The sequence below is a fragment of the Heloderma suspectum genome, chromosome 3 (genome assembly GCF_057233095.1).
Source record: "Heloderma suspectum isolate Gila_16-S chromosome 3, 16-S_ref, whole genome shotgun sequence".
NCBI classification, from domain to species: domain Eukaryota; kingdom Metazoa; phylum Chordata; class Lepidosauria; order Squamata; family Helodermatidae; genus Heloderma; species Heloderma suspectum.
In genome coordinates this window covers 91,047,904-91,074,916 of record NC_139460.1, presented here as the reverse complement: position 1 = coordinate 91,074,916, position 27,013 = coordinate 91,047,904, and the positions used below count along the sequence as shown (strand labels likewise).

The window sequence follows — 27,013 nt, the reverse complement described above, 5'->3', positions numbered from 1 at the left end:
TTTCATTTGTGTTTTGTGGATTGTCAGGTGTCTTTTGTTCCATTGTCTGCTCATTGACGGAATCAGATTTTTTTTAAAGGTGTGTTCAAGAATTTTGTTCCTGTTTGCAAGTGCTCATTAGCACAAGTGTGCACTTGTGCAAATCCCTCCCCCCCAGTAAAATACCAGTCCAGAAGTCCACAGAATCCATGCAACTCAGAAGAAATCTGTCAACTGCCAAATCCAGACATTGGATTCATAGAAACCTGAAATTATTTGAATCCATTGAAGATTTATCTGACATCCCTAATCGCAACTTTGAGAGTTGTAGCCTAAAGCATTTGTGAAATAGTAGTGCTACTGGAATTACCCTGGCATATTGTTAACATGAGTAAGCCCTTGAAAACTTTTCAGTATATAAACTTAAAAATCACATGATTTAAAAAGGATTGTCTGATGTGTCTAAATGCTGCTGAGTAACAGAAGAGCTGTATTAGTGTTACTTTGGTTTTTACTTCAGGCACGTACTCTTGTGCCACTTGATAATTTCACTGGTTTGGTTTTGATTTATACTTCCTTGTATGTTCTTCTAAGTATAAATTACTGACCTGGGTATATGTTGCTGACTCAGAAGGAAAACATCTTGAAAGGTCTGGGTTTGAGCAAACAAACTCTTGTGGAAAATGCATTCATGATAAAGAAAATAAGTAGTGTATGTTGTAAGATGAAAAGCTTTTCAAATCATTTATTCATCCTTCTAATCATTTATTGATTTTTCTATAGAATATAACATTTGCAGTTCGTATTGCTTTTTCTCTCCTGTAGTGTGACACATCTGAGGTAAGAATAATACGTAGAGTTGGTTCCAGACTAGCAATGAGATTTTATGCTTTTTGACTCAGAAGGAAGTCTTACTGAGTGCAATGGAACTTACTCCTGGGTAAATTTGTATAGGATTACAGCCTAGTTGTACTTGGATCCCATTGATTTAGGTTGCAACTAATTTAGGTTGCAATCTTATACACAGTTACCTGTGTAAAAGAACTGTGTATAAGAACCATTGGACTTAGTAGGACTTTCTTTTGAGTAAACATCTGTAGGATTGCCCTGTTAGTCTGGACCTAACCCATGGCATTTGTATTATGCTGTAAAGTTACATAGTACCAGAGAAGGAAATGTATGACTCTGGTTTTGTTTTTTTTTAAACAAAACTTCACCATACTGTGGTAAGCAGAGCTGAATTCTATAACATCTGTAAAGTACTTATTTAAATACCCACATTTCGGCTTAGATGAAACTTTCAGGTCAGATTACAAACTATATTTAAAATATAAAATAATGGAGCTCAAACCAAATCAGTATGTTGTTGGTAAGTAATAAACTCAAATTTAAATAGCATAAGCAACCAGTATTCTTGTGGCAAGGGATTGTAAAAAGCACTACAGTCCTTGCCGGAGAATACTGGAAATCCTAGCCATATTCCTTGTTTTGAAGATCTCACACACTTTCATACTTGCCTTCACATTCAGTCAGGGTTAGAAACTTGTCTTTTCACAGGAGACAAGGTATTCTCAGGGGCCTAGAAAAACTTTTTATTGGGCCCAATGCATTTCAGAAAGAAATTTCCTTCCTCAGGTACCACTTATCTTTCTCCAGATATACCACAGAATATCTTATTTTCCTCTGTTTCCATTTTTCACAGCAGCCACACACTGGGTTGACATATTCACTGAGCTGTCCACCACAACCCCAAGATCTCTTTCTTGGCCAGTCACTGCTAACTCAGGTCCCATCAGCTTATATGTGAAATTGGGATTTTTTGCCGCAACATGCATCACTTTACACTAGCTTACTTTAAACTGTATTTCCAACTTTGTTGCTCCTGTTGGAGCTCTTCGCGAGCCCTTTTTGTTTTAACCACCTTAAATAATTTGGTATCATCACCAATAAAATTGTGGAGGGTGGAACTGCATGCATTTTTGCAGGGTTGAAGTTTATGCCTTTCCTTATATGTGCTGCTTCACATTACACATGCCTGACCAAAGGGAGTACTCTAGTAGTACAGTTAAATCAGTGTCACATCACTAAAGTAGCCCTGAGGCTGTTTTTCAGTGTTATGGTATTACTGGATCCATTCGGGTATTGTCTGCTACAGATTGCTCATCCTCAAGGTATAAATCTGCCTTGAGGCATACGCTGGCCATTGAGAAGCATAAATATGCTAATAAAAATTTGTCAGCACATTTGTATGGCTGTGTCATAAAGATAAAAACATCAGTACAAATTCATAGAAACAAAAGATGTGCTTATTTAATTATTTTTTTAATGGGGTTTAGTCATTTTGGAAATTTTACACTGAAATTCATATCCTGTGTGCATTACTTAGAGGTATCAAGGTATTAATGTCTGCTTATTATGCATGTGTGGCTATGGCTTTCGAGTAATTCCAAGATTCTGTGCCAGGTTTGAAGGAGAATTCGCATGTTTGTGCATGTGTTTTTCAACTGTTAAACAAACATGACTAAGCAACTGGTATTTAGGACAAATAAATTATGACTGCATTCTTAAATCAAGCTTCAAAACAGAATAAACAAGTTTTATGAAATGTTACTCAGTCAAGGTGTTGCTGTTTCACCCACTTGACAAAATCATAGAACTGTGCCAGTGAGTACAAGTTGATACGGCAGAAAATTGAGGCTCATTAAATTCTATGGCATATTTGATGAGAGGAGAAAGGATGTTCAGCCTCCACCCCTGCCATTTAGATACCTTAGTTCGAACAGGCAAATGTAATGCACATGTAATACATATTCAAAAGCTTTATCAAACAGCCCTGATGCATATAAGAACAGCTGTAGTAATTTTATTTTAAAAGGAAGTCAATTAGGCCCAGTGTCATTGGTGCTGTGTCCCGGCACCAGTAACAACTTGCAGACCAATGGGTCAACCAGAGATTTGTCAATCAATGAAGATCAAAGGCACATGGTGATGGAGGCATTGTTGGATGCTATTCCCAGGCTGGATTGACACTATCCACGTAGCTTCCTTTGTATCTGAACATCCCCCCACCCCACCCCATCAGAGATGACTTTGTTAGGAAAACCGTGAGCCTCTGAAGCTAAAGGTGAGGGGGAAAGCTGCCAAATACTGCTGTATGTTCCCCCATTGGAGTGTCACCTCTGCCTCCCCCATCTAAGTGGTGGCCAATGGGAGGGGATGCAGTCTGGTCACAGGAGGAGGGAGGCAGTGTCAGAGGTGGTATGCCTATGTATACCAGTTGCTGGGGAACATGGGTGGGACAGTGCTGTTGCACTGATATCTGCTTGTGGATTTCCCGTAGGAAGCTGGTTGGTCACTATGTGAACAGAATGCTGGACTAGATGGACCCTTGGTCTGATCCAGCATGGCTCGTCTTATGTTCTTATGGAGGCATGGAGTACAGGTGTTTAGCAAGGAACCAGACTCTAGAAGGAGAGTCTAGTGAGCAGGCTGTGGCTTTAATAGAAGGGAGGGTGGCTCAGCTCTGCAGCAGCTAGATACCAAATTGGTGGGAGACAAGAGAGATTGTGGGTATTCCAGTGCCTGAGTAGTCACAAAACCTGAGCCAATTGTGGTCAAGTCTCTGTTATGCTTAAGAAATGAGAAGCGGTTCCCCATACTCAATGACAGAATTGTTCCCTGGCTTATTGACATCCCCAGAGAGACTCAACTGGCGACTACCTTGATGTCATTTTGATGCCGGGTGAATACCTTTTATTTTCTCAGACCTTTTAATTAGTCTTAGCTTTTGACTCCCTGTGATTATTTTGAAGCTGTATTTATACTTCTATTGTTTCTATCGTTGTTGACTTTTTATATTGTTTTTTGTTGTGAGCTACCCTGAAAACTTTGTTATAGGACAGCTCACAAATACTTTAAACAATACATTTCCTTTGTTGGGTTGCTTGGTAACATGTCAGAATGCCTCTGCAGGAGTGAAGGGTAAACCACTTATAGTTGTTTTGTTTTTGCTCTAACATTTATAGATGTGATAATTCCCCCCGCCCCCCCGTGAATGGAGTCTTAAGCTATGCACTCTATTCCTTCTTTTTTTGTGCTTAGATGTGAAAAATACTCTTGTTAAAATGAGTTATCAAGAATATACATGTTTACCTTGTTTTGTAATTAAAAATGCATTTTGCTGTCCACAGGTTTATTACAAACTTGCCAAAGGTGTATTGTTGAAAATCAAGATGGCATCTGATTCAGTAAGTAAATATATTTCAAAGCTTAGTATGCTATTTTGTGTATGCTATTTTCGTGTTTCAGGGGAAAAAAGATAATCGTATTAAAAGCACGTTTTAATTAATGCTTATTGAAAAATTCCCTAACATTATAGGTAATCAGAAAACAAAAGGAAATTTTATATTGCATATAAAGCTGGCCAAAAAACCTGCTTGAACCATAGTGGTGCAAGCAATTGCTTGTGCTACTTCACCTAAAGTAGCAAAGGTGTCCTGGAAAGTGGGCAGCAGTCCACAATTCTTGGCTGACCTCGCTGCCAGTGAAGTCAAGAAGTGTGTTTGCATCACTATGGCTCAAGCAGTTCTTTGCCAGATTTATGTGCAATATAGAATTTCCTTTTGGTTTTCCGAACTGGTTTCTGACTTGGGTTGGCCCTGCACACCAGTAGCCCACCAGTTTTTTCTACAAGAAAACCTGGCACAGCTTGTGCCAGTTTGGTCCCATGCAGCTCAGGTGCTGTAGACGCCAACCTTCCTCTCAACCTTGGAGCTGGAAAGAAGGTAGGTATCGCTGTGCAATTGCTGGGACAATTTCCACCCATCTCTGCAGCTCCAAGACTGGGAGGAAGGCATGCTGCTCATCATACCTATCATGACTAGCACGGTGGGTGAAACCATGGAAGCTTGCAAATGGGCAATGTTAGTCTATCTTGCCTGCTGTCAGGGAAACTCCCATTCTTGAGTGCTTGGAAGCACAATCCCAAACATGTCTACTTAGAAGTAAGTCCCACTGAGTTCAGTCCTCGGGACTATAGGTAAGGGGTTTAGGATGGTAGCCCAAGTGTGTGAATTTGTAAAAGCTCCTGTTTTTTAAAAGCTTAGTAGCAAAAAATGTGCTAGAATGTGGTCATGTGGTGTTAGAGCCACAGTAATGCAGTGCAAAAGAAAAGTCCAAAGCTCTGAAGACACTGAGAGGCACTGCTTAGTATTACAATGAAAATTTAAATATAAAGAACATTTTGCTGTGCATCTTTAGAGCAATCCTCCCCCCCAAGACAAAGCTTTTAAAATCTAGTAATTAAAGTATTCTTCTCAAATGAATGTTATAAACATGTGCTTCTGAAAACAACACCTCAACATGAGTTGAGTTCAAGTCTTTGAACAAAACTGTTTTGTGATGTAATATATTAACCTATTCTTACTTACTCTGGAAATGCTGCATTCCTGGTGCATTAGAATCACCTTCTCTCAGTTCAGTGGACTACTGCAGAATAAGAGATATTGGGATTGCTGCTTTTTTGAACTGTTACCAGTGATGACTGTCCACTTTTGTATTCATGTTTTTTCATCCAGTTATGTTTGTTTTTTAGAGGCCACCTCCGTATTATGAAAACTATGCCTATCAGCCAGAACATGCTGCTCCTCCAAGGTACATCAGTGGCCATAACATGTATCCACATTACTCATCTCCATATTATCCTCCATCAGTGCCACGTTATGTCCCGAGAGTTTCTACTGAACAGTCAGATCCAGTGCCAATGACAGTGCAGCCAAAGTCATCTTCTGCAAAATGCACACCAAGTAAGCTTTGCTTCCAATTTATAAAAATTGAGATTTCATCTACTTAGATCTGTTGTGCAGGTATTTTTTCCCCCTAAAAATCCTCTTTGCACTGATGCATATGTTTAAAAATCCTATGTATGGCTGTGGCCATGTTGCTGCAGCTGCACGGGAAAAGGATTGTATGAGCTGGGGTATCCACATTGATTCCTGATCTTGCAATTTCTCTTCTTCCAGAGAAGAGATTGTGTGAGTGGTACTTCTCACATGGATGTTAGCATGGATGCTCCAGCTTATAGCTTGCTTTTCCCATGTAGCATTGGCAACAGGGCCATTTTGCATGGGGGATATTTAAGCATATGATTTGAGCCTTTTGAAGAGGGGTCCAAGTGTTTGGTTAGCTTGATAGCCAGCATCCTGCCCATCCCCTTGCTAGTCTGGCCACTGTGCAGCCAAGGAAGCTCCTGCTACCCTTTCCTGATCCAGAGTAGAAAAGGTTGGTGGTGGGCTTATCAGTTGGATGCTGTGTGACTGAGGCTGTCTGGATATCTCAGCAAAGAGCACCCAGCCTTCCTCCCAGCCTTGGAACTGGGCAAGGGGTGGGGATCACAGTACAACTGCTGGGACAGTCCCCACGCACCTCAACAGGTTGGAAAGAAGGGGGGCTGGCATCCTCACCAGAGGGCAGCAGAATTCTTGCCATGGCGAGCGTGGCAAGCAAACTTGTGGGAGTGTGGCTTTGAAGCTCATTCACGGGACGTCTCTGAGATACATTAATTTGCAAATCAGTGAGTTGATAATGCTGTGGGAATTTTTTGAGATTGCTTTTCTTTAAACTGGTACATACTTGAAGGTAAGGATAGATTTCTTAGTTTAACAATGCTTTTTTCCTTTCTATAATTGCAGGAATCAGGAAAGCTTTGTGTCTCCTTCTATCAGTTACAATAATACTAGTAGGAGCTGGAATTGCCTTTGTTCTCATCTGGTACTTTGGTAAGGATGCATTTGTGCTGACAGAAGTTTTAGTCAAGGGTTGTGCAACTTTGTTTTTTGTCTTGGCAAACCTGAATGGTGCCCTTTCTACTCACTAATTGCATCATTCTTAAATTATTATGTGCTTAAATTCTTGAATTATGGTCATGGCCTTTAACCTCTGATGCCATTACTTCATCCTTCTTCGTTTTCTCACCACCTGTTCTGACACATTATGGGTTTTGAGGTTAGAAGACGCTTAAATTTAATGGTACCACAACAGTAATTTAGGGGAAAATTTTGTTGTTCAGTCGTACATTAGTCCTTCAATTTGTGGTCATTATGGACAAAATGTGGTTTGCAGGTTATCTAAAACTTCCAAGCAGCTAGAACACCTTGCTAACCATCCTTTCACTAAAGAAGCCACCAGATCATCTGGGATGGAAATTTAATTGACTACCAGTTTGTTTTTGGCAAAATTCAAAGTGATGGTTCTTGCCTATAAAGACCTAAATCACTTCAGTCCTGTTTATTGTAGGGAATATAATAGAAGACTGTCTTCTGGTCAATCTAAACCAAACAGGCTTTCTAATGAAGGTTTCAGGCCTCCAATATAGAACTGGTTGAGTTTAGTTTATCAAACTTTTACAATCCTGCTAGTTTCTTTCATGGTATTCATCCTGCAGTTGCACTCCATCTAAAATGTGCTTTGTGAGTTCTTGAGTTTAAAACACTTGACCTCTTAATGTTGTATTTTAAAGGGACCTAGCATTTGCCTTCATAACAGAAATTGCCTTTTGATAACTGCATTCTTGAGTAAACTTTGCAGAGTTTAGGCCGTGCTTGCTTCACTTCACAGATGTCCTTGAGTCTTTTAGTTAATAAGTAAGTGGGGCCTGCAACAAAATTTTCCAGGATACTCCACACCCCACCCCCTGGTTTTCCATTTTTTCCCTGCCAACAAGCAGTCAGCATTCTGTGCCCACTGAGTATGCTCCATTGTCATTGGTGCTTTTGGGTTATTTTTCTCTCAAGTTTTTTCTCTAATTTTTTGGGTACTTCTATAAACCTCTGGGCTCCCACAAGCCTACTGATGCCTCCCCTTTGTGTGTGGATGGTGCTTCTTTTGGCTATATAAGGATCTACAATTCTCAAAGTTATCTGTCAGTATGATAAAGGTTGGATTGATGACTGCCTTTCATAAAATATGCCATACCGTACAGAGTAATAAACTTTATTTGATACTGCTCTTTGTCTTTTAATATCCTTCTCCTGTAAAATGTAGTGTCTTGACTTAATTATCAGTGTTAGTGATCATGTATGCTTTAATTCATTATGACCTTATTAATTAAACTAATGGTTTTGTTGTAAGATGCATATTTATCATTTATTTATTTCATTTCTAATCCTATTGCTTTAAGAACTGACCTAAAACCCAAAGGAATTGACTGTACTGGAAATCTTAATGAGTGTGTTTATGTCGCTGTTTATGTGATTCTACTGAAGTTAAAATATTAAACATGGTTTTCACCTATAACTACTGTGCCATTTTACTGGTCTTGTAGTTTCCATTTGGTAATCTCATTGGATTTCGATATATGTTTATTTCTTTACAGTGACAAACACTTGTTTTGGCTCCAAGATACCGTGCGGTACTACAGGAGTATGCGTGACACCATCTCAGTGGTGTGATGGAGTGAACGATTGCCCTAATGGTGAAGATGAAACTCGCTGTGGTAAGTATAGTGGTGGTCCTCTTTTAGAAGTTCCATATTTTGTGAGCCCACAGGCTGCATCAGTAACTGCAGGAAACCATCTAGGGGAAGCAGAAAACAACATCTAGCACATTACAGGCATTTAGCTTGTTATAGTAGTATTTTATAGGCTAAATGGATATGTTTGGTCAGCTAATAATCTCTAGTATCTGGGTGGAGAAGTATCTGTATGTTTTTAAAACCATAGTCCAGCTGCTATAGGGCCTTTAATCAGTTTCCATCTCCAAGTCAAACTATCAGCCACAAGTCATGACCAAGTCTCCACACAGTTACTACAGGCATCCACAGAGAGTCCCTTCTAATGCTGACAATACTATCAGCACTGCCCTGGTATTTTCCCATGTATCCTCTGGCAGCATTTTGCTTCCTCTTTGCAGAGAGGAAGAAGGAAGCTTCAGCAACTTCCTTCTTCCTCTTCTTGAAGAAACCAAGAAATGCTAGAGAGTGATAGGCAAATTGTGGTGGTGCTGTGGTGTCTGAACCTGTCAGAACAGGTGGCTTTTACAGGTACACACAGACTTCTGGACATGGGAAACTTGCCTGAAAACTGCTGTGTGTACCAGCCCTTAATATTATCAAAATTTCAGAATCATGAAAGCCATGGATAGCAAACATCAATGTCATTGATACATTTCTTTTGTTGTAGTGAGACTTTATGGACCAGAATTTCTCTTGGAAGTCTATTTATCTGGAAGCAAAAATTGGTACCCTGTATGCTTTGATGACTGGAATGAAGAACATGGGAAGACTGCCTGTGAAGACATGGGATATAACTCGTACGTATAGTATTTCCATGGGGTTGTATCTAAAGTTAATCTCACTTAAGACCCATTCATTTCAATGGGCCTACTCTAAGTAGGGCTAGCATTGGATACCACCTATAGAGTAACATACGTTGAAATTATTTTTTCATTTTTTGGCAGTAATTTACTGAGAATGAATTGCTAATACTTTTCACTAATATGTCTTATGCAGGGGGAAACATTTATAGATAAAAATGGCTTGATTTAGTATGAATAAAATTAAAATACCAAGACACGTACCTGTTCTACTCCCCCTAAAACATTGCATTGTTTTAGAGAGAAAAGTAAAAAAATTGCCAAGAGGAGAGATGAGGTTCATTATATTTGGTTGCAGCTGGAGCCTTAAAGCATGTGAAAATTTGTGCATCAGGATAGTAAAGAAGATTTTAGCAAAAGTGTCACTTCGAATGCACTGTTGAGACTGGAGGCCTTAAAGAGAAGGAATATCTGAGTGTGGGATTTAGACAGAATGTGCAATACCTGATCATTAGGTTGCTCCGGTAACAATATAAGCTTAGGCAGCTGAGGCAAAAACTGCCTAGTGTTGCAACCTACTAATGTGTTATGCCTGTACCTTGACTTGACAGATAATCTCCTGCTAGTACAGCAACGCATGTTAGTATTGTGAAATATATAGTATTATATATCATAGTGCAATATATGCTCTCATGTAGCAGATACTGCTGTGCAGTACCTAAAGTTGATAAAGAGGTAACTAGTGACATTGTTAAGCTATTTTCTGGCTAAGAGCTGATTTATTTGTTTTGTTTTGCTGGGATTTGACTGTTTCATCTTTTCACAGGGACACATATGACAGCAGCCAGCCAGTGCCGTTCCCTGCTGGATCTATGAGCTTTTTGAGGCTGAATACAAGTGCTGGGGATATAGACTTGTATAAGAAAATGTATAACAGGTGACACTTCTATTCTTTTTGCCTACTTTCATGGTGTATGGCTCCCAGAACCATTATAATGTACAACTCTCTCATAATAGCAGCAAAGTTACTGATTGTTGGAGTAAATGCTGCTTTTAAAAAAAACTAAAAATAGTCCTGCCTCTGCTTTAAAAGGGTTTTTCAGCTTCATTTAAGAGAATTAAATGGAATTCTATTTGAATAGAATTTGAAGCCACTAAATTTATTCTTGTCTGTTGATTTCTGGTTTGCGCACACGAAGACAAATTCAAGGAATACTGTCCTTGAGTGTTAGCACACCAATATATCTGTAATAGTACTTTAGCATAGCTGAGGCTCTACTAAAACAGGCACCATTAAAATGTGGTACTTGGAATGAAGCAAGCCTTAAATATGCAACAGCTCACCATCCTATTTGGGGAATGTTCTCCATGGTGCTGCAACTTTTAAAAGACTTGCTCTACACAGAGTGGCTGTAGCGATGGTTATTTGTCTTTGTCTTTCCTTCCGTTATGTTCAGTAGAGTGAGGAAATGCTTTAGAATTCCACCATTAAGCATAGGCAATACTTTCTACACTGGCTGGTCTCCTGTGAATGGGGTGATAGCAGAAAAAAAGATATCCAGGGGAGAGTTGTGAACAAGAACAGAGAGCTCTAGGACTCTGAAGTGGGAGAGGAGATACGTTCTTGCACAGGGGATTCATGACTGATGCCCCGCTTTATACGTGTACCTAATAGCGTGGGAGCCACTTCAGCATGATTTGATACCACAACACAGGTATGTGCATGTGAATACTGCCACCCTGTGAGTGGGGCATTGGTACGCTGCTAGGAGGAAGACTTTGATTGGTGAGAAAGACCCGTATGATTAGCTGCACTCACCTGGTTGCATTATCACTCATGCATTATTCTAGCATAGTACTGTACCGTGCCGCAATAGCTCCCGCCCTGCTAAGCGTGCACATGGAAGGGGGCCTGCATCTTCATACATAGTATAAGAATAAGTGTAAGGATGAAGAACACAGTTCTGTCTCTTTGTGTTTCAGCTACTTGTGTCCATCAAAAAGCGTGGTGTCTCTGCGATGTATAAGTAAGTGTTGTAATAACTGCTTCGCTTTTAATTTGCCTTTCTCTGTTTTTATTTGGATTGACATGATGGCCCTGTTTGCACACAATGGCAACCCGTTGGTTTAGTTCCTAAACAACCCAGTGGGTCGAGGTTCACACGTCACGCTGCGCAGCCTGTGAAGGAGCCAATCATGGGTTGTGTGCTAAAGCAGAAGAGGAGGGTGCCCTGCAGGCAGCGCACCCACTTGTGCATGGCAGCCCCTTGTTTTTTAAACCAGTGGGTTGTTATGTGCGAACCACGTCTATCTGTGTTACGACGAATTCACAATAATTACATTTTTCCATAGCTGTAGACTATGGTGGTCAGGGAGTAATTTGGGGCAATAGAGTATAATAGAATAGCTGACTACATTCACACTCATTCATTTGGCGATTCTGGGTTCTGTTCTTATAGCCTCAATATAAAATCATGATTACCTTGAATAAGAACTAGTGTCCTCTCTTCTGCTGAACTCTTCTTAAATGAAGAGCCCCACATTTCTAATGAACTGAGATCAAAAGTCACCACACTGAATCTCACCAGAGGCAGCGTGGCTCTAGGGATGTTGGAGAATTCTGCCACAGATTCCAGGGAGGCCGAATTCCAGTGAATTCAGCCCCCCAGAATCCATGGCAGAAGGAAGCAACCCCCCCTGCCACCCCGCGAAATGGGCCTGGAATGGAGCCTACCTGGTGTCGGCGGTCCGGTGCTCTGCGAATGGCAGCCGCCATTCGCCTTCCTTCGAATGGCCGTGATAGGCTATGTAAGTATTTACGGAGCTTATCACCGCTAATACAGGGATGCCATTTGCATCCCTGCGGAGGCTGTGATAGGCTACGTAAATACTTACGTAGCCTATCACGGCAAAAGGCAGGAATGCAAATGGTGGCTGCTATGCCGGCCGCCATTTGCGACCGCAGACCTGCCGCAGCCAGATGCCCGGCTGTGGATGCACCCAGCCAGCAGCTCTGCGGAGTTGCTGCGGAGCGGATCCGGCTAGGGAGCCGGCCGGGGAGCACCCCCCCCCCACCGCAGATGCCACTTAGGAAACAGGTAAGTGGTTTCATACATCCCTACGTGGCTCCAGGGATGTACGAAACCTCCTTACCTGGAGTCCGCAGGAGGTCCACGGGGGGGGCGGAGGTGCTCTGTCCCTCCCCCCAGAATCCTCGACGGGGGGGGAGGTGATCCGGTCCTCCCCCCGCCCCTGGAATCCTGCCTGGCCAGCTCTGCTCCGCGGCGGCTCTGCAGAGCAGCCGGCCAGGGCCGTCCATGGCCGGAACTCCGGGGTTTCACTACGCTATTTGCGTTCCCCTTTTTTTCGCCGCAGTAGCCTATGTAAATATTTACATAGGCTAAAATGGCAAAAAATAGTGAACGCAAATGGCGGCCGCCATAGCCGCCGCCATTTGCGTACGTGTTTTTTTTTTTTGGCTTGCCGTGATAGGCTTCGTAAGTATTTACGTAGCCTATCACAGCTATGAAGAAGTGAATGGCAGCCGCAGGGCGGCCGCCATTCGCAAATCAGTGCGGACGGCAGCAGGTAAGTGCTCCATTTCACGCACCTTTCGTGGGTTGGGTGCTCCAGTCCGCGCGCCTTTCGTGGGTTGGGGGGGCGGGGGCTTCGTTCTGTCACGGATTTCAGGGGGCCGAATGCACTGGCATTCGGCCTCACTGAGATCTGTGGTGGAATTCTCCGCCATGCCTATGTGGCTCTGATTTTAAAATAAGGTAAAATACACCACCTGTGGCTCCTAAAAGGAAGGGCAGGATATAAATATTGTTGACATTTTTGTTGTCCTGAGATAGTCACAGGAATGGTTTCCACTAAAACACCCTCTGACTTTACTGTTGATATCTTCCTTAATTATGTTTTACAAGACTGTGGCAAGTCTAACAAACGTATGAATCCTCGAAACAGAATTGTGGGTGGAAATGTTGCCTCCCTTGGAGACTGGCCGTGGCAAGTCAGCCTTCATATCCGAAACACCCATCTATGTGGAGGGTCCATAATCACTCGTGAATGGATAGTAACAGCAGCTCACTGTGTAGAAGGGTAAGTCCTGAACAGTTTATGCCGGGATGTTTTCCTAATATTTCATTAGTATTTTACAAAAAATTATTTCTTGGGATTTTGTATGTGTAGTGACTGTAATTAATGGTATTAGCTACCATTATTGTGCTTCACTTTTGACCAGGGGTAGGCAACATGATGCCTGCAGGTACCAACGTGCCCCTGGACGTCTTTCTTAGCACCTGCCAAGGTGCCCTACCTCCCACTTCTTTAAAAAAAAAAAAAATGTAACTCATTTTCTTACTGGCAGCTGGATTTGCTGTGAAATAAGTTTTTGTTGGTGCTGAAAACAGTGGGTTCAAAGGAGTTGTTAGCGTCTTGGGGCACAGACCCCACCTCTGCCTTGCGCTGTTTTGGGCAGGTTACTTGTCCTTTGCCATACCTTCCATGGCAACCATTTTGTGCTAGTGCCCAGGATGTTGTATGAAATTGGCAACTGTGCCCGTGGCCCAAACAGGTTGCCTACCCCTGATTTTGTCAGAGTTAGATTATGTGTAATATGCATTATTTGCTTAGTTTTAGTCCTACCAAAATAGTGTGTAAGGTGCTCGTAGAGAATGACACGATCATAAATGACTGGTGTACTATGTAGAATTCTTCCCCTTTTGGTCAAATGTTCTCCATTTTTCTTTCCTTTTTTTATGTTGTTGCTCCTGCTCTTCGTGGGATCCTAACAAATGCAACCACTCCTCCCAAGGTTAATCTTTGTGGCATGTGCACATAGTTCCTTTGCTATCTATGTAGGGTCCTAAGCCAAGTATATTAATTTCTTGATAAGACCTTGTCTATAGCAGACCCTGTTGATGCTGCAGTAACATGAGCTGTACTGAAGAAAAAACTACAATTGCTTCATTCTGTTTTGTAGGGCATATTCTCAAACACACTACTGGGAAGTTTATGCTGGGATTCTGACACAGCCAGAAATGGTTTTTCGAAAGGGACACAGAGTAGCCAAAATAATTTCTCATCCAAACTATGATCCAGCTACTAAAAATAATGATGTTGCCCTTATGAAGTTGCAGTCTCCTCTACTTTTTAATGGTACGTCTTTATTTACCTGTTATATGTCTAGTTAACTTAAATGTACATCTTGTCTTACTGTTGGCATGCTCAATGCAGCTAATAAAATCAACACTGCATAAAACCAATCACACCAAATTTATACAAAAATGATTTATAAGAAGATAGGAATTTTATCACAAGAGTCACAATAACCTAATAGGAAATTCAGGGTTCAGTTCCCCTTTCTGCTGCTGATTGTTCACATTAATGACAGACAGAATGATGGATTAGATAGACTGGTTTCTTCCAACAAACATTGTAATATGGGCATGTGACATGACAATTCAATTCATGTGATATGCTAGAAAATGAGCTTGAATTAAAATATGTGTTTTCTGCCTTTAGTGGGTAGTTTTGAGCAGTCCCTGTGAACATTCCCCACCTTTATCAGGAACTTCTGAATGCTTCAGTAGCTTTGAACCATTGTTGCATAATCATGTAGAATTTTGTATCAACCTCAAGCGATTTATCTTTTCCTGAGTACAACAGTGCAAGTGTACTTCAGCTCCCTCTATAACCGGGGAAATCTTTTTTATTTTATTTCTAGATCTTAACTTAGAGCAGCTTCCCATATAGGAGTCCACACCTAACTGGGGTAGGGGTTACTTCCTGATTAATTTGCTTTGGATTTCTGATAGACCATGCGATTGTGGGCAGATCAAGAAAATGAACACGGATTGATAAAAGCCCCTGCTGCTTGTCTGGACTAAGTGTGAAAAGAGCTGAACTAGCCTCTTCCATTTTCCAGCTATATCATAGCTAACGGGTAGCCAGAAGGCTTGGGAATTTTAGCTAGCCTTGCGTTAGCTGAAGGTCTGTTTTCAATTTCTAAAATGTTAGAGTATATATGAGTACCCTGATGCTACCAGAAGATCTTAAGGCAGTGCCATATGAAACCTCAAATCCTTTTTAATAATTGAAAAAATGACCACATATCTCATGATGGCAACCTGAAACGGAGCATGTGGAGGGAGAGGAAAAGAGAGATGCAGCAGGTTCCATCCGTAGGTGATAGTTGTGACTACATTCACAAGAAGATTGCCCTTCAAACAGGTACAATTCTGAGGCTGCAACCTAATGGCACTTGCATCTGACTAAGCATACATACAATTGTGTTGCGGAGCAGGGTCAGGTGAACATTGCTGGTGGCTGAAGGTGGCTTGGCACTGATGCATGATAAACTACTAGTATAGGCAAGTGCTCTTTAAATAGTGGTACTGTCCTAAAATAATTTCTGCTGATGGAAAGTACATCCTTTGAGACAGTTGACTTAATTGGTGTACTAGAATAAGACATACAAAACCCCTTTTCCTCTAAGGAAGATGACCAGTTAAAAGACACTGGGCAGTCTTTTAGATTGCTACTTTCAATCACCAACTTGAGGCCTGCCTTTTCCCTTGTCCTTGCTGCTGGAGTAGACATATTTGTTCCATAAGTATCTCTGTGCTACATTGCATAGGGTCTGTTTAAGATGTGTTCCCCTGTTTTGTAAGTATTCTGACCCCACTTGGAAAAGTCACATTCTGTGCAAAATTCTAGTAAAGACAGCAAGTGCTTTTATTACAGTCAACTTCAGGACAGCTTTACTCACAAAAGTGTGTATCTAGTGTCTAAAAGTTTCCTGTCTTATCAGCTCTCATACAGTAGCTTTTTATATCCAATATGGAAGTGGTTGCACAAACCCGCCAAGCACTTTGTCCACATCCTTGAGCTGTACCAGCAAGAAAACTGGACAAGGCTGTGCTCTGGATACCTCACCAGATTCACCTGCAGTAATACTAGAGTCTAAATCCCGGTGGATGCAAGAGATTTTATTCTGGGAGTGCCTAGCCAGTGCATTACAGCAGGCCACAGATGGTTCCATAGTGTTCTTAGGGCCAGAATGTAAAAGACCCTGGACAAATATTTTTTCCTTGCCACTCTCAGTGCCTTTGAATATACCTGGCTATAGACACACACCAGCGTTCGATTACATCCACTAGGAATTTTTCTCCACCTGCACTCAAGCTATCGTGTTAACTGCCCGGGTCATTTCTGCATTTGACAGGTTGACCAGAGCTTTGACAGGAATGCCAGCCGTATCAACCGAAAACCCCCCAGAGCCCTCTGGAAACCATCCAGATCCATTAGCCTCCAGGGGTGGACCATCTTAATAGGTCCCTCACCCTTGCAGAGGGGAAAGGCTGCCAAGAGTCTAAACCTTAGCAGGAAGTGATCTGACCATGACAAAGGGACTGATACAAAGTCCCCCACCTTCAGGTGCTTGGACAGCTTCACTTCCACATTGGATCCTTGCCCCTCTTGGCTAATAAAAACTGGCAGGGAGGGAACAGCCGACTGGGCTAGGGAAGTGATAAATCCCTCCTTGTGAGAACGAGTGGTCCTGGGCCACCTGAAAGAGACAGTGGTGAGACCACTCCTGAACAAATCCTCCCTAGACCCAGAAAACCTTAAATATATATATAGGCTGGTTGCAAATGTTCCATTCCTGGGCAAGGTCCTTGAGCAAGTGGTTGCCAACCAGCTCCAGACACTCTTGGCTGAGACCGATTATCTGGATCCATTTCAATTGGGGCTCAAGCCACGTTCTGGCACGGAAACAGCTTTGGTCGCCCTGTATGATGACCTATGTCGGGAGAAAGAAAGGGAGCGTGTGACCCTGTCGATTCTCCTTGATCTCTCAGTGGCTTTTGATACCATCGACCATGGCATCCTTCTGGGACAACTCTCTGAGTTGGGAGCGGGAGGCACTGAATTGCAGTAGTTTTGCACCTACTTGAAGCTCCAGACGGTCGTGCTTAGGTAACACTGTTCAGACCCATGGATTCTCCAATATGGGGTTCTGTAGGGGTCAGTTTTGTTCCCCATGCTGTTCAACATCTACGTGAAACCATTGAGTGCCGTTATCTGGAGTTTTGGAGTGCATTGTCATCAGTATGCTGATATTTATTTATTTATTTATTTATTAAATTTCTTCTGGCCGGTCACCCGGCCACTCTGGGTGATGTACAGTAATACAAACAGGTTAAAAACAATAAAATTACACATTAAAACATCATTTTCTAAAATGTCCCTAACCCACCCCAAATGCCTGCCTGAACAACCAAGTTTTCAACATGTGGTGGAAGCTCATTAAAGAGGGGGCATGGCGGAGTTCCCTAGGGAGGGAGTTCCACAGAGTGGGGGCCACCACAGAGAAGGCCCTCTCCCTCGTCCTCACCAGCCTAGCTGTCCTGGCTGATGGGACAGAGAGAAGGCCATCCGAGGCTGATCTTGTTGAGTGGTCTGTCTGGTGTTGCTGGAGGCACTCCTTAAGATACGCTGGGCCAGAACCATATAGGGTTTTAAAGGTCAAAACCAACACCTTGAATTTGACCCGGAAAACAACTGGTAACCAGTGCAATTCCTTCAGCACTGGAGTGATGACATGCAGCTCTATTTCTCCTTTTCATCTTCTTCAGGTGAGGCTGTGGATTTGCTGAATCACTGCCTGGCTGCAACAATGGACTGGATGAGGGCTAATAAACTGAAGCTCAGTCCAGACAAGACTGAGATGCTGTTGGTGGGTGGTTCTGCTGACCGGATGGAGGGTGTTCAACCTGTTCTGAATGGGATTGCACTCCCCCTGAAGGAGCAGGTCCATAGCTTGGGGGTCATCCTGGAACCAACTTTGTTACTTGAGGCTCCAGTGGCCTCAGTGGAGTGCCTTCTACCAACTTTGCTTGGTGGCCCAGCTATGCCCCTATCTGGAAAGGGATAAGCTGATTTCAGTTGTCTATGCTCTGGTAACCTCCAAGTTAGATTACTGCAATGCGCTGTACATGAGGCTGCCTTTGAAGACAGTTCAGAAGCTGCAGCTTGTGTAAAATGGAGCGGCCAGATTCATAACGGGGACCAGAAGGTCTGAACATATAAGACCAATTCTGGCCCTCTTGCATTGGCTGCCTATAAGCTTCCAAGCTCAATTCTAGGTGCTGGTTTTAACCTATAAAGCCATATATGGTTCGGGACTGCAATACCTGGTGGCACGCCTTTCCCGTAATGAATATACCCGTACACTACATTCAGCATCTAAGGTCCTCTTCTGAGTGCCTCCTCCAAGGGAAGCTTGGAAGGCAGCAATGAGGGAGAGGGCCTTCTCAGTGGTGGCCCCCCATCTGTGGAACAAGCTCCCTGATGAGGTCTGCCTGGCGCCATCATTATTATCTTTTCAGCACCAGGTTAAGACCTATCTTTTCCCAGGCATTTGGCAGCATATGATGAGTTTTTAATCAGTCCTGGATGTGTCTTTAGTTATGACTGACGGTTGTTATATGTTGTTTGTGTATGTTGTCTGTGTGCTTTTATGTCAGTAGCTTTTAAAGTTTTTATATTTTATTTAATGTTTTAACTTCTGTAAACCACCCCGAGAGCTTCGGCTATGGGAAGATATAGAAATGTAATAAATAAATAAAATAAAAAATCCAAAACCTTTGGTTATCCTGTAGGAAATGAGGGTGCTAGAAATCAGCCCTATACCTAAAAGACCCTAGGCTGTCCTTGAAAATCTTTCATGTTTAGAGTAGTAAGACTGCTCTTCTGGGAACTTCCTATCAAACTCTCTGTTCCGATGCAGTTACTGATTAACAATATGTTCTTGCTTCGTAGAATTTATAGGGCCAGTTTGTTTGCCCAACCCTGGAATGATGTTCCAGCCACATCAATGGAGTTGGATATCTGGATGGGGAGCAAAACGCCAAGGAGGTAAGATGTTTCTGTCAATATCTGGGTTTTGTTTTAATTATGCATCAGTTAAATCAAAAGATTAGGTATAGTAGGTACCCAGTGGAAAATGTTGTTCTCCAGTTTTGGAATTGCTGCTAAATATTTAAAACAGCTGACTTTGCTGCAGGGAATGAGCTAATGTTGGCTCAGTTGTCTTGTGTTAGAACTAGATGACATTTAGCTAATTGCAATCTTTCCCAATCCCCATCAGTAAAAAAAAAAATAAAAATGAGGATATAGAATGTGGGAACTGAAAAGTACTTTACAAATAATAATGTGCTAAACTTTGTGAAATAACTAAGAGGGTTAGCTGTGTTCACCTGTTGCAGCAAAAAAAATGAAGAGTCTTGGGTGCCGTAAGACTCTGTGTTGTATTTATTTCTCTGTGTTCGATGTATATGTAATATTTTTGTGTTCTGATGGATACTGGCCTGGCCATACCTTTTGCCAGGAAAATTGCTTGGCTAAGAATTTCTCTTTATGGGCATTGATTGGTAAAAGGTTTTTTATATATATACTGAGATCACTTTGGAATCCTCTGAATGGGAAAAAAATCAGAAGTTTGAGGAAAGTGGCATACGTTTCCTGAGGTGCCCTGACTGAAGGGTGAGGCTAATGAAGGGACGAGTGTGTGTATATGTATGTATGAAAGAATAAAGAGAATGCAAACTGGAAGGAGAGACAGAATTAGTAAAGGCTCTCAGGCATCATGAGGTGGGGAAGGGTGTCTCTCTCAGAATGTGGTGTATGGGGCAATGGATTTTCTACTCTTAGGAGTACTTAAGCTGTCTATATCTACCTATGCCAGGAGTGGGCAGATGTCAAGTTTGTGGGATCTAGTTTGGATTTTACCAGAACCCTGAGATCCACTGACCTAGGTGTAAAATAGTGGTGATCTCTCCTTCCAAAAGAAGCTACATCCAGATAAACCCTATCTGGGAATGTCTCACTGCTCAGAAGAGAGTGGGAAGTGTGGAACACAGGGTAGGTAACCTACTGTCTGCCAGATACTTTGGACTATAACTCCCAAAAGCCCCAGCCAGCATGGGTAGTGGGTGGGTATTCTGGGATTTGTAGTCCGAACCATTTCGGGGGCACCAGGTTGCCTATCCCTTGGTATAACACTATATGTTATTTATGTGATATTTATGCAGGGTTTTTTTTAAAGGTCACGATGATTGGTGACACCTTGCACTGTTGCTTTTTTTATAGTTTCTCAAATTTGAATATTGTGGTTGAAACCTTGTCAGTAGCTAGTGTTTGAACAGCTCTTATAATGTGCCATTTGTGTGCCTTTTCCCCCAACTTCAGGCAACACTTCAAAAGAACTGAATGAAGCAGTTGTACAACTGATACCATCAGATACATGTAATGGAAGATTGATCTATAACGGAGTCATCTTGCCCACCATGGTTTGTGCTGGCTACCTAAACGGAGGAGTGGATTCTTGTCAGGTAATGTCTCTTTATTGAAGCTGTGAAGTGTGAACACTGGATTCTCACTAGCAGCGGTGGCTAATGCCCGTTGTGGATGGTGGGATGGAGGGCAAAGCATGCAACAGTAAGTGGAGCCAGGGCTAATATCGCAGAGGTAACGGTAATAGGAGGAGCCAGAGGCGAGAGTAGGCAGCGCGCACAGCTGAGGAGCGTCTGAGATTGGTGCGCTGTTGTTTTTAAAGTTAAAAGGGAGTTCTTTAAACTTAATGACAAACAAACATTGTGCTGGTCTTGGGTACCCGGTAGGTGTTTTTGTAGTGATCGGCTGATAAGAGGAGTTTGAGAAGGATATCATGGAGTACACCTTGCTTTCCTGCAACCCTCCTCTTCTTAGCTGATTGCTAGAATCAGCTGAGCAGTGTGGAAAATGGGTCTCCTTCCCCTTGCTCCTCAGTTGTTTTCTTGCTGCCTTCAGGAACTGTCACTTCAAGGCATTCCATACCCCTCCCACCAACAGTCTTGCCCCTTCGCCTCTTCACCAGGTGGCTTTAGAGGCCTCTTTCACCTCGAGGCTGCTACTCAGTGCTTCCAGGGGGACACAACATTTGGGAGGCCCTCAAAGTCTGAGGTAAAGACTCCCTCCCTCCCCTTCCGCAGTCTGTCTGGCTTTCCCCCTCATGATTGCTACTCCAGCCTTGAGAAGAGTGACTGAGTGGGCTGAAGTAAGGGAATTACTAAGCAAGTTCCACTAAGTTTGTCTGGGGGCATTTCTCTAGAACAAGGGTGGGCAACTTGTGACCCTCCAGATGTTTTGGCCTACGACTCCCATCAGCCCGACCCAGCATAGCCAATGGGAAAGTTCCATTAATAAACAAATAACTGTGTCCTGATTGGTTCCCCTGAGCCAATCGGGGGATCTGGTAGAGTGGTCCATTCCTGACCTTTAGTGTTGGAGAGCACACACAAAGAGAGAAATTAGGTACACAGGATGTAGAGCTACAATAGGCAGCTTGGTACCTTTCCAGTTATTTTGGACTTGAACTCACCCATCCAGTATGGCCAGTGGTCTGGGAATATGGGAGTAGTAGTCCAAAACATCTGGAGGGCACCAGGTTGCTTACACCGAATCTAGAGATCGCTAGAGCCCTTACAGTCAAAACAAGCAGCTGGAAGATAGCCTGTTACCAGAGTAAATGCCATAAAATTCTTTAAATATGTTCACGCTATGTTGCCCCATTAGTAGGCAAGATGCTTCATTCTGCACCAGCTAAAACTAAATTTTAAAAGGCAGCCCTATTTAGCGTATTGTATAGTAGTAAATCATTTGCCAGATCTCTCTGCTCCAGAAAAAGCTGTAACTGATTAACTGGATGTAACTGTAGAGCATACTTCCTCCCCAGTCTATAGCCTCCTCCTGTATTGAATTTTAGAATGCAAACTCCTTCAGGCAAAGACCTGTCTTGTTTGTTGCTTCATAAAATGCCTGGCACAATCCTGATACTAGAGTAAAAAGTTAATTGTTTTAATGAATTCATACTCTACCCTGTGATTTGACAATGAAAGAGAGTATTTAAGTATTTTAACATATATCCATACATAATAAATTATAATAATACTTCACCTGAGGTTGCAGCCAGAGCAAACTGAGATTGGACAGATGCTTTTAATCTGTAGATCTTGCTAATTAGTGGGGATTAACCTCATCAATAATGGGGCATCAATCCTTATTTATTTATTTATTTATTTATTTAATTTCTATACCGCCCAATAGCCGAAGCTCTCTGGGAGGTTCACAAAAATTAAATCCAAACAACACACAATAAAACAATTTAAAATATACAGAACATTAAAACCACAATATAACAATACAACCACAATAAAACCTAGCAGCAGTGCAGAAGTTTAAAACACAGATTTAAAACAGCAAAGATAAAAATGTAGAAGGCTAAAATGCTAAAATGCCTGGGAAAATTAAAAGGTCTTCACCTGGCGCCGAAAGGAATACAATGTAGGCGCCAGGCGAACCTCACTAGGGAGCTCATTCCAGAGCCGGGGTGCCACAGCAGAAAAAGCCCTCCTCCTAGTAGCTCCCTCTCCCAGCTTGCCCCTACTTATGCCTTACTGATATCTTTTGCCTTCTCGTGCAGGAAAAGAGCTAAAGAATGTGTCATTTACTCAAATGTGCTTGCATGTCCAGGTATTAGTACTATCTTTTTCCCACTGAGTGAAATGATAGAGAGTGGATACAGCAGTGGCATGGAATATGGTGATGTAGCAGTGACATGGGGACCTAAGAGAAAGCTGGGAAGCAGCAGCCAGTTCCCACCCCCGTGCAGGTTCTGGCCGTGGGAGGCAGACAGTCCTTTCTGCTACTCCATGTACCTTTTGCCCTGTGGTAGCCTTTCATTGTACCATGTCTACTTTCTCTGAGAGATGCATTTTCATTTGGTTAGAGACACATTTGAAATGTCTGTATATTTCCCCAAATTATTGGGTGCGTCTTCCAACTTAATTGCGACAAAATTGCAACAACAAGTTGATGGCTTGTCGTTTGTTTTTTTAGGGTGACAGTGGTGGTCCATTGGTAACTTTGAAAAACACCTTGTGGTGGTTAGTGGGTGACACAAGTTGGGGAACAGGCTGTGCTAGTCAATATAAACCTGGAGTTTATGGTAACATGACTGTGTTCGCGGACTGGATTTACCGAAATATGCAGGTACATATGTTTGATAGCACTTTCTTGGGTTATTGTCAAATATAATAAATGTTGTGATAAAAGGAAAATGGAAGCTGTGCTGGTGAACAAGAGGATGGGTGGTGGAGCATGGAAGAAGTCCTTCCCTGCCTTATTTGTCGTCCAAGCTGCTGCTAGGAAACAGAGAAGCAAAGCAGGGATTGCAGACCTAGCAGCCACAAGGAACAAGAGGTGGTCTGTGAGGCCAGAGGGCAGTGTGTGTGTGTGTTCCTGCTACACAGCCTGTGTCTCATTACAGCTTATGGGTCAAATTCTCTCGGCCATCTAGAGCATGACCCTGCGATGGAAGCTAGGAAGTGGCCATATACAGGCAAAGGGTGTGGAATAGGAATGAAAACTTAGTCCTCCTCCACATCACTTCTTTCCTATCTCACCATTTGTGGGCTGGCGAAGTGCCAACACTGCTTTTGCTCCAGATAGCATCTCTTGCCTGTTGCACCCAGGACAATTTGAGGAAAGCTAGTTGACTCCATGCATTCTGCAGAGCTGGGCTTTTCGCAGTGGCTCCCTCTCCCAGCTTGCCCCTACTTATGCCTTGCTGATATCTTTTGCCTTTTCATGCAGGAAAAGAGCTAAAGAATGTGTCATTTACTCAAATGTGCTTGCATGTCCAGGTATTAGTGAAATGATAGAGAGTGGATACAGCAGTGGCATGGAATATGGTGATGTAGCAGTGACATGGGGACCTAAGAGAAAGCTGGGAAGCAGCAGCCAGTTCCCACCCCCATGCAAGTTCTGGCCGTGGGAGGCAGACAATGTATTGAGTACCTTGGCACTTTTCTCCAACCCTAGAATCCAGTTTGTCCACTTCTGTTACACTTGGATGTTGAGACGTGATATTGTTTAACTTGATTGCTCATATTAACTTAAAATTTGTGGTGGATGTTTACACAGTTAAGATGCGGAGATAATTATTGTGCAACAGTCCCCCTTTCTGCATAGGGAAGGAATTCAAAGGTACAGTCACACCCTTCACCACTGCCTTTCGTTACCTACAGGTCATTATGTCCTGAGTATTCATAGTTCAGCCTTGCTATTGAGTAGACCAGCCTTCCCCGACCTGATGCCCTCCACATATGTTGGACTGCAACTCCCATTGTCATGTTGGAGAAGGCTGGTATATATTATCATATTTACAGGTACGAAGAAATGGTAGGTGAAGAACCCCTGATTTTGCTGGATTCAGCCTCTGCTTTTCCTCTTGAACATGTTACCAATCTGGAAAGAGTTTCCGGGGTTATACAGTGTTAACTGATCATGTAAATGTTCTCTGTAAAAACACACGAATGCAGTACTTTCGGGCAGGGGGTGCTGAAACGTTGTGTGTGTTTTTCCTAACAGGCAAACAGATGACGACGACAACAACGATACTCTACCATGTCTCACTGCTGTGGAATGACTGGTGCCTCAGTGATGTATTGGATTGCTTCAACCAGTGGTGGATCAAATGGCTTTCTTCATCTTCCTAATTTTTGTATTAAGTACCTTTTAAAAATGACTTCTAGGTCCTTGACACTTCATATATTGACTATAACCTGAATGTCTACAAACTGCTTGGTGCCATTGCACTGACTGGCTTCTTACCAAGCATGGTTGAGGTTTCGCAAGAGCCTATTTTCCTTTCTGTGATGCTAACTGTCAGGTGGCCAACACTCCCTTTTACCAACTACTTGCTGATGTTTCCTTTATTTCTGAGGATTCCCAGCTATTTTTTTTTTAAATTAAGTTATAACCATATTTGTACATTGCTATTTCTATTTTTGGATTACAAGCACAGCATTTTGTTATTTTTTTAGTGTTGTTAAGTATTTAGTATGTTCTTAGTGTTTAGTATTATATCAGTGATGTGAATATCTGGGCTGCTGGCTAGTCCAGTTTTTCAAGACTTCAGGGGAAAACCACATGTCTTGAAATAATTTATGGAAGGAGAGGTTTCTCCAAAATGTTACTGACAGATGAAAATGCATCTTACGTTTTCAGGTACCCATAATTCTTCATGCCCTTTACAGGTGTTATTGATTCTGAAATCAAGTATATAATTTGAATTGAATTCTTCCCCTTTCTCCAATATATATATATATATATATATATATATATATATATATATATATACACATACACATAATCAAGATCAGTTGGCTTCAGAAAATGGAAAAATCTTGGACTTCATTTTTTTTTAAAGAGAATTTTCCAGGGTTGTATATCTGATGCAGGAAGAATAAAGTAACTGCTATCCTTGAGTCACAGCAACAGTTTGGCTTGGCAGCTATCCATGTGCTAGATGCATCTTTAGTTGTTAAAGCGAGAAGCAGTGAATAACGAATAGTTCAACACTTCCCTTCCTCTTTTCTAAGCAAATAATAAAGATTACCTTGTGAAGCTGTGCTATGTACAGTTGACATCTGACTGTCAGCTCAAAATATTCAGTAAGAGAAAATAAGGAAAGCAGAGGAAAGCAAAAATAATCACTTAATCTTATGACTACCTCATTTTGTAAAACATTGACAAAATTGAGTGTGTTAAGCAGGGAAATGTCTTAGTCTTGTTTTTTAAATTAATGCATTATTGTCAGATTTATGGTTCTAATAAAGACAGAAGTAAAAACCTAGATAACTATGTAGAAAAATTGGCTCATAACTATAATAGCAATGAAGTTTTCTGTCTTCCCTCCAATTCCCATGGACTGAAATAATATTGCTGCTATTGAAATGCACTTTTTAAAAATGTGCCTGTTGGTGAAGGAACTACCACTTCAGGTTTCAGAGATGCAATAAGTTGTGTAGTAAAGTGCCATTCAAATTATTGTTTATTTTGAAACTGACATAATGATAAGAAAATGAGTATAAATCATGCAGAATTGTTAACTATTTGTGTCACTACAATTTTAGGTAGGAAGTGGGTTTGTTTCTTAGCTTCAGAAACATAATGTACATCTTGTATACAAGTGACAAGGAATAAACTTTTTACAATCTTCTTCTGCCTCTGGCTAATAATGTTGTGCTTCCTTGAAAAGTGCTCATTTTTGCTAAAGTTTACCAAGGACCCAAATCCTTTAAGAAGGGAGATAAAATCTCTTCTTAAAGGATTCGAGTCCTTAGTAAACTTTCTGTATGCAATGCAGACATTTTCTCAAAACAAAAGCAAAATATGAACAAGGTGTTTTTCTTTATACAATCATTTTGTGTATTACAGAGAACATTTGATATATTCAGCTGGAATGTTTCTGGAGACTTCTTTGCTTCATATGATCTAGCATTGTACCCCCTACATGGTTCAGTCTACAGTGGGGCAATAGGGCAGAGAATGGCAACATCTTTCTTGCATCTTGGATGTGATATTGGCTGCAGTCCTATACACCAGGGGCTGAAGCCTGTGGTGGGCAAGTCCAGAGCCAAAAGTGGGTGGGTCGCTCCTTTTTTCTTTCTGCCACTCCCTTTTGTCTGGGAAGAACACTCTCTGTTCTTCCCACCCTGTGGGCTGCCATAGAAGGGACAGATTGCTCTTGCCAGAGATCTGAACTTATTGCATGCAAAGCACTTTTGAAATTAGGTTGAGCAACGCATGAAATTAGTTTGATGGCTGCAGTTTG

The 27,013-nt window shown here is 41.9% G+C and overlaps 1 protein-coding gene across 1 annotated transcript; it reads left to right on the top strand.

Moving 5' to 3' along the window:
• The first annotated feature begins 4,211 nt into the window (after positions 1 to 4,211).
• On the top strand, positions 4,212 to 25,743 carry TMPRSS2 (transmembrane serine protease 2). Its single transcript, XM_084845503.1, has 14 exons — positions 4,212 to 4,226; positions 5,573 to 5,783; positions 6,669 to 6,755; positions 8,351 to 8,470; positions 9,156 to 9,285; positions 10,115 to 10,225; positions 11,272 to 11,315; positions 13,215 to 13,389; positions 14,273 to 14,448; positions 19,117 to 19,212; positions 20,545 to 20,687; positions 23,233 to 23,385; positions 24,930 to 25,066; positions 25,638 to 25,743. Exons 1-14 carry the CDS (start codon positions 4,212 to 4,214, stop codon positions 25,741 to 25,743), a joined length of 1,704 nt encoding a protein of 567 aa, XP_084701629.1.
• Positions 25,744 to 27,013: the final 1,270 nt, after the last annotated feature.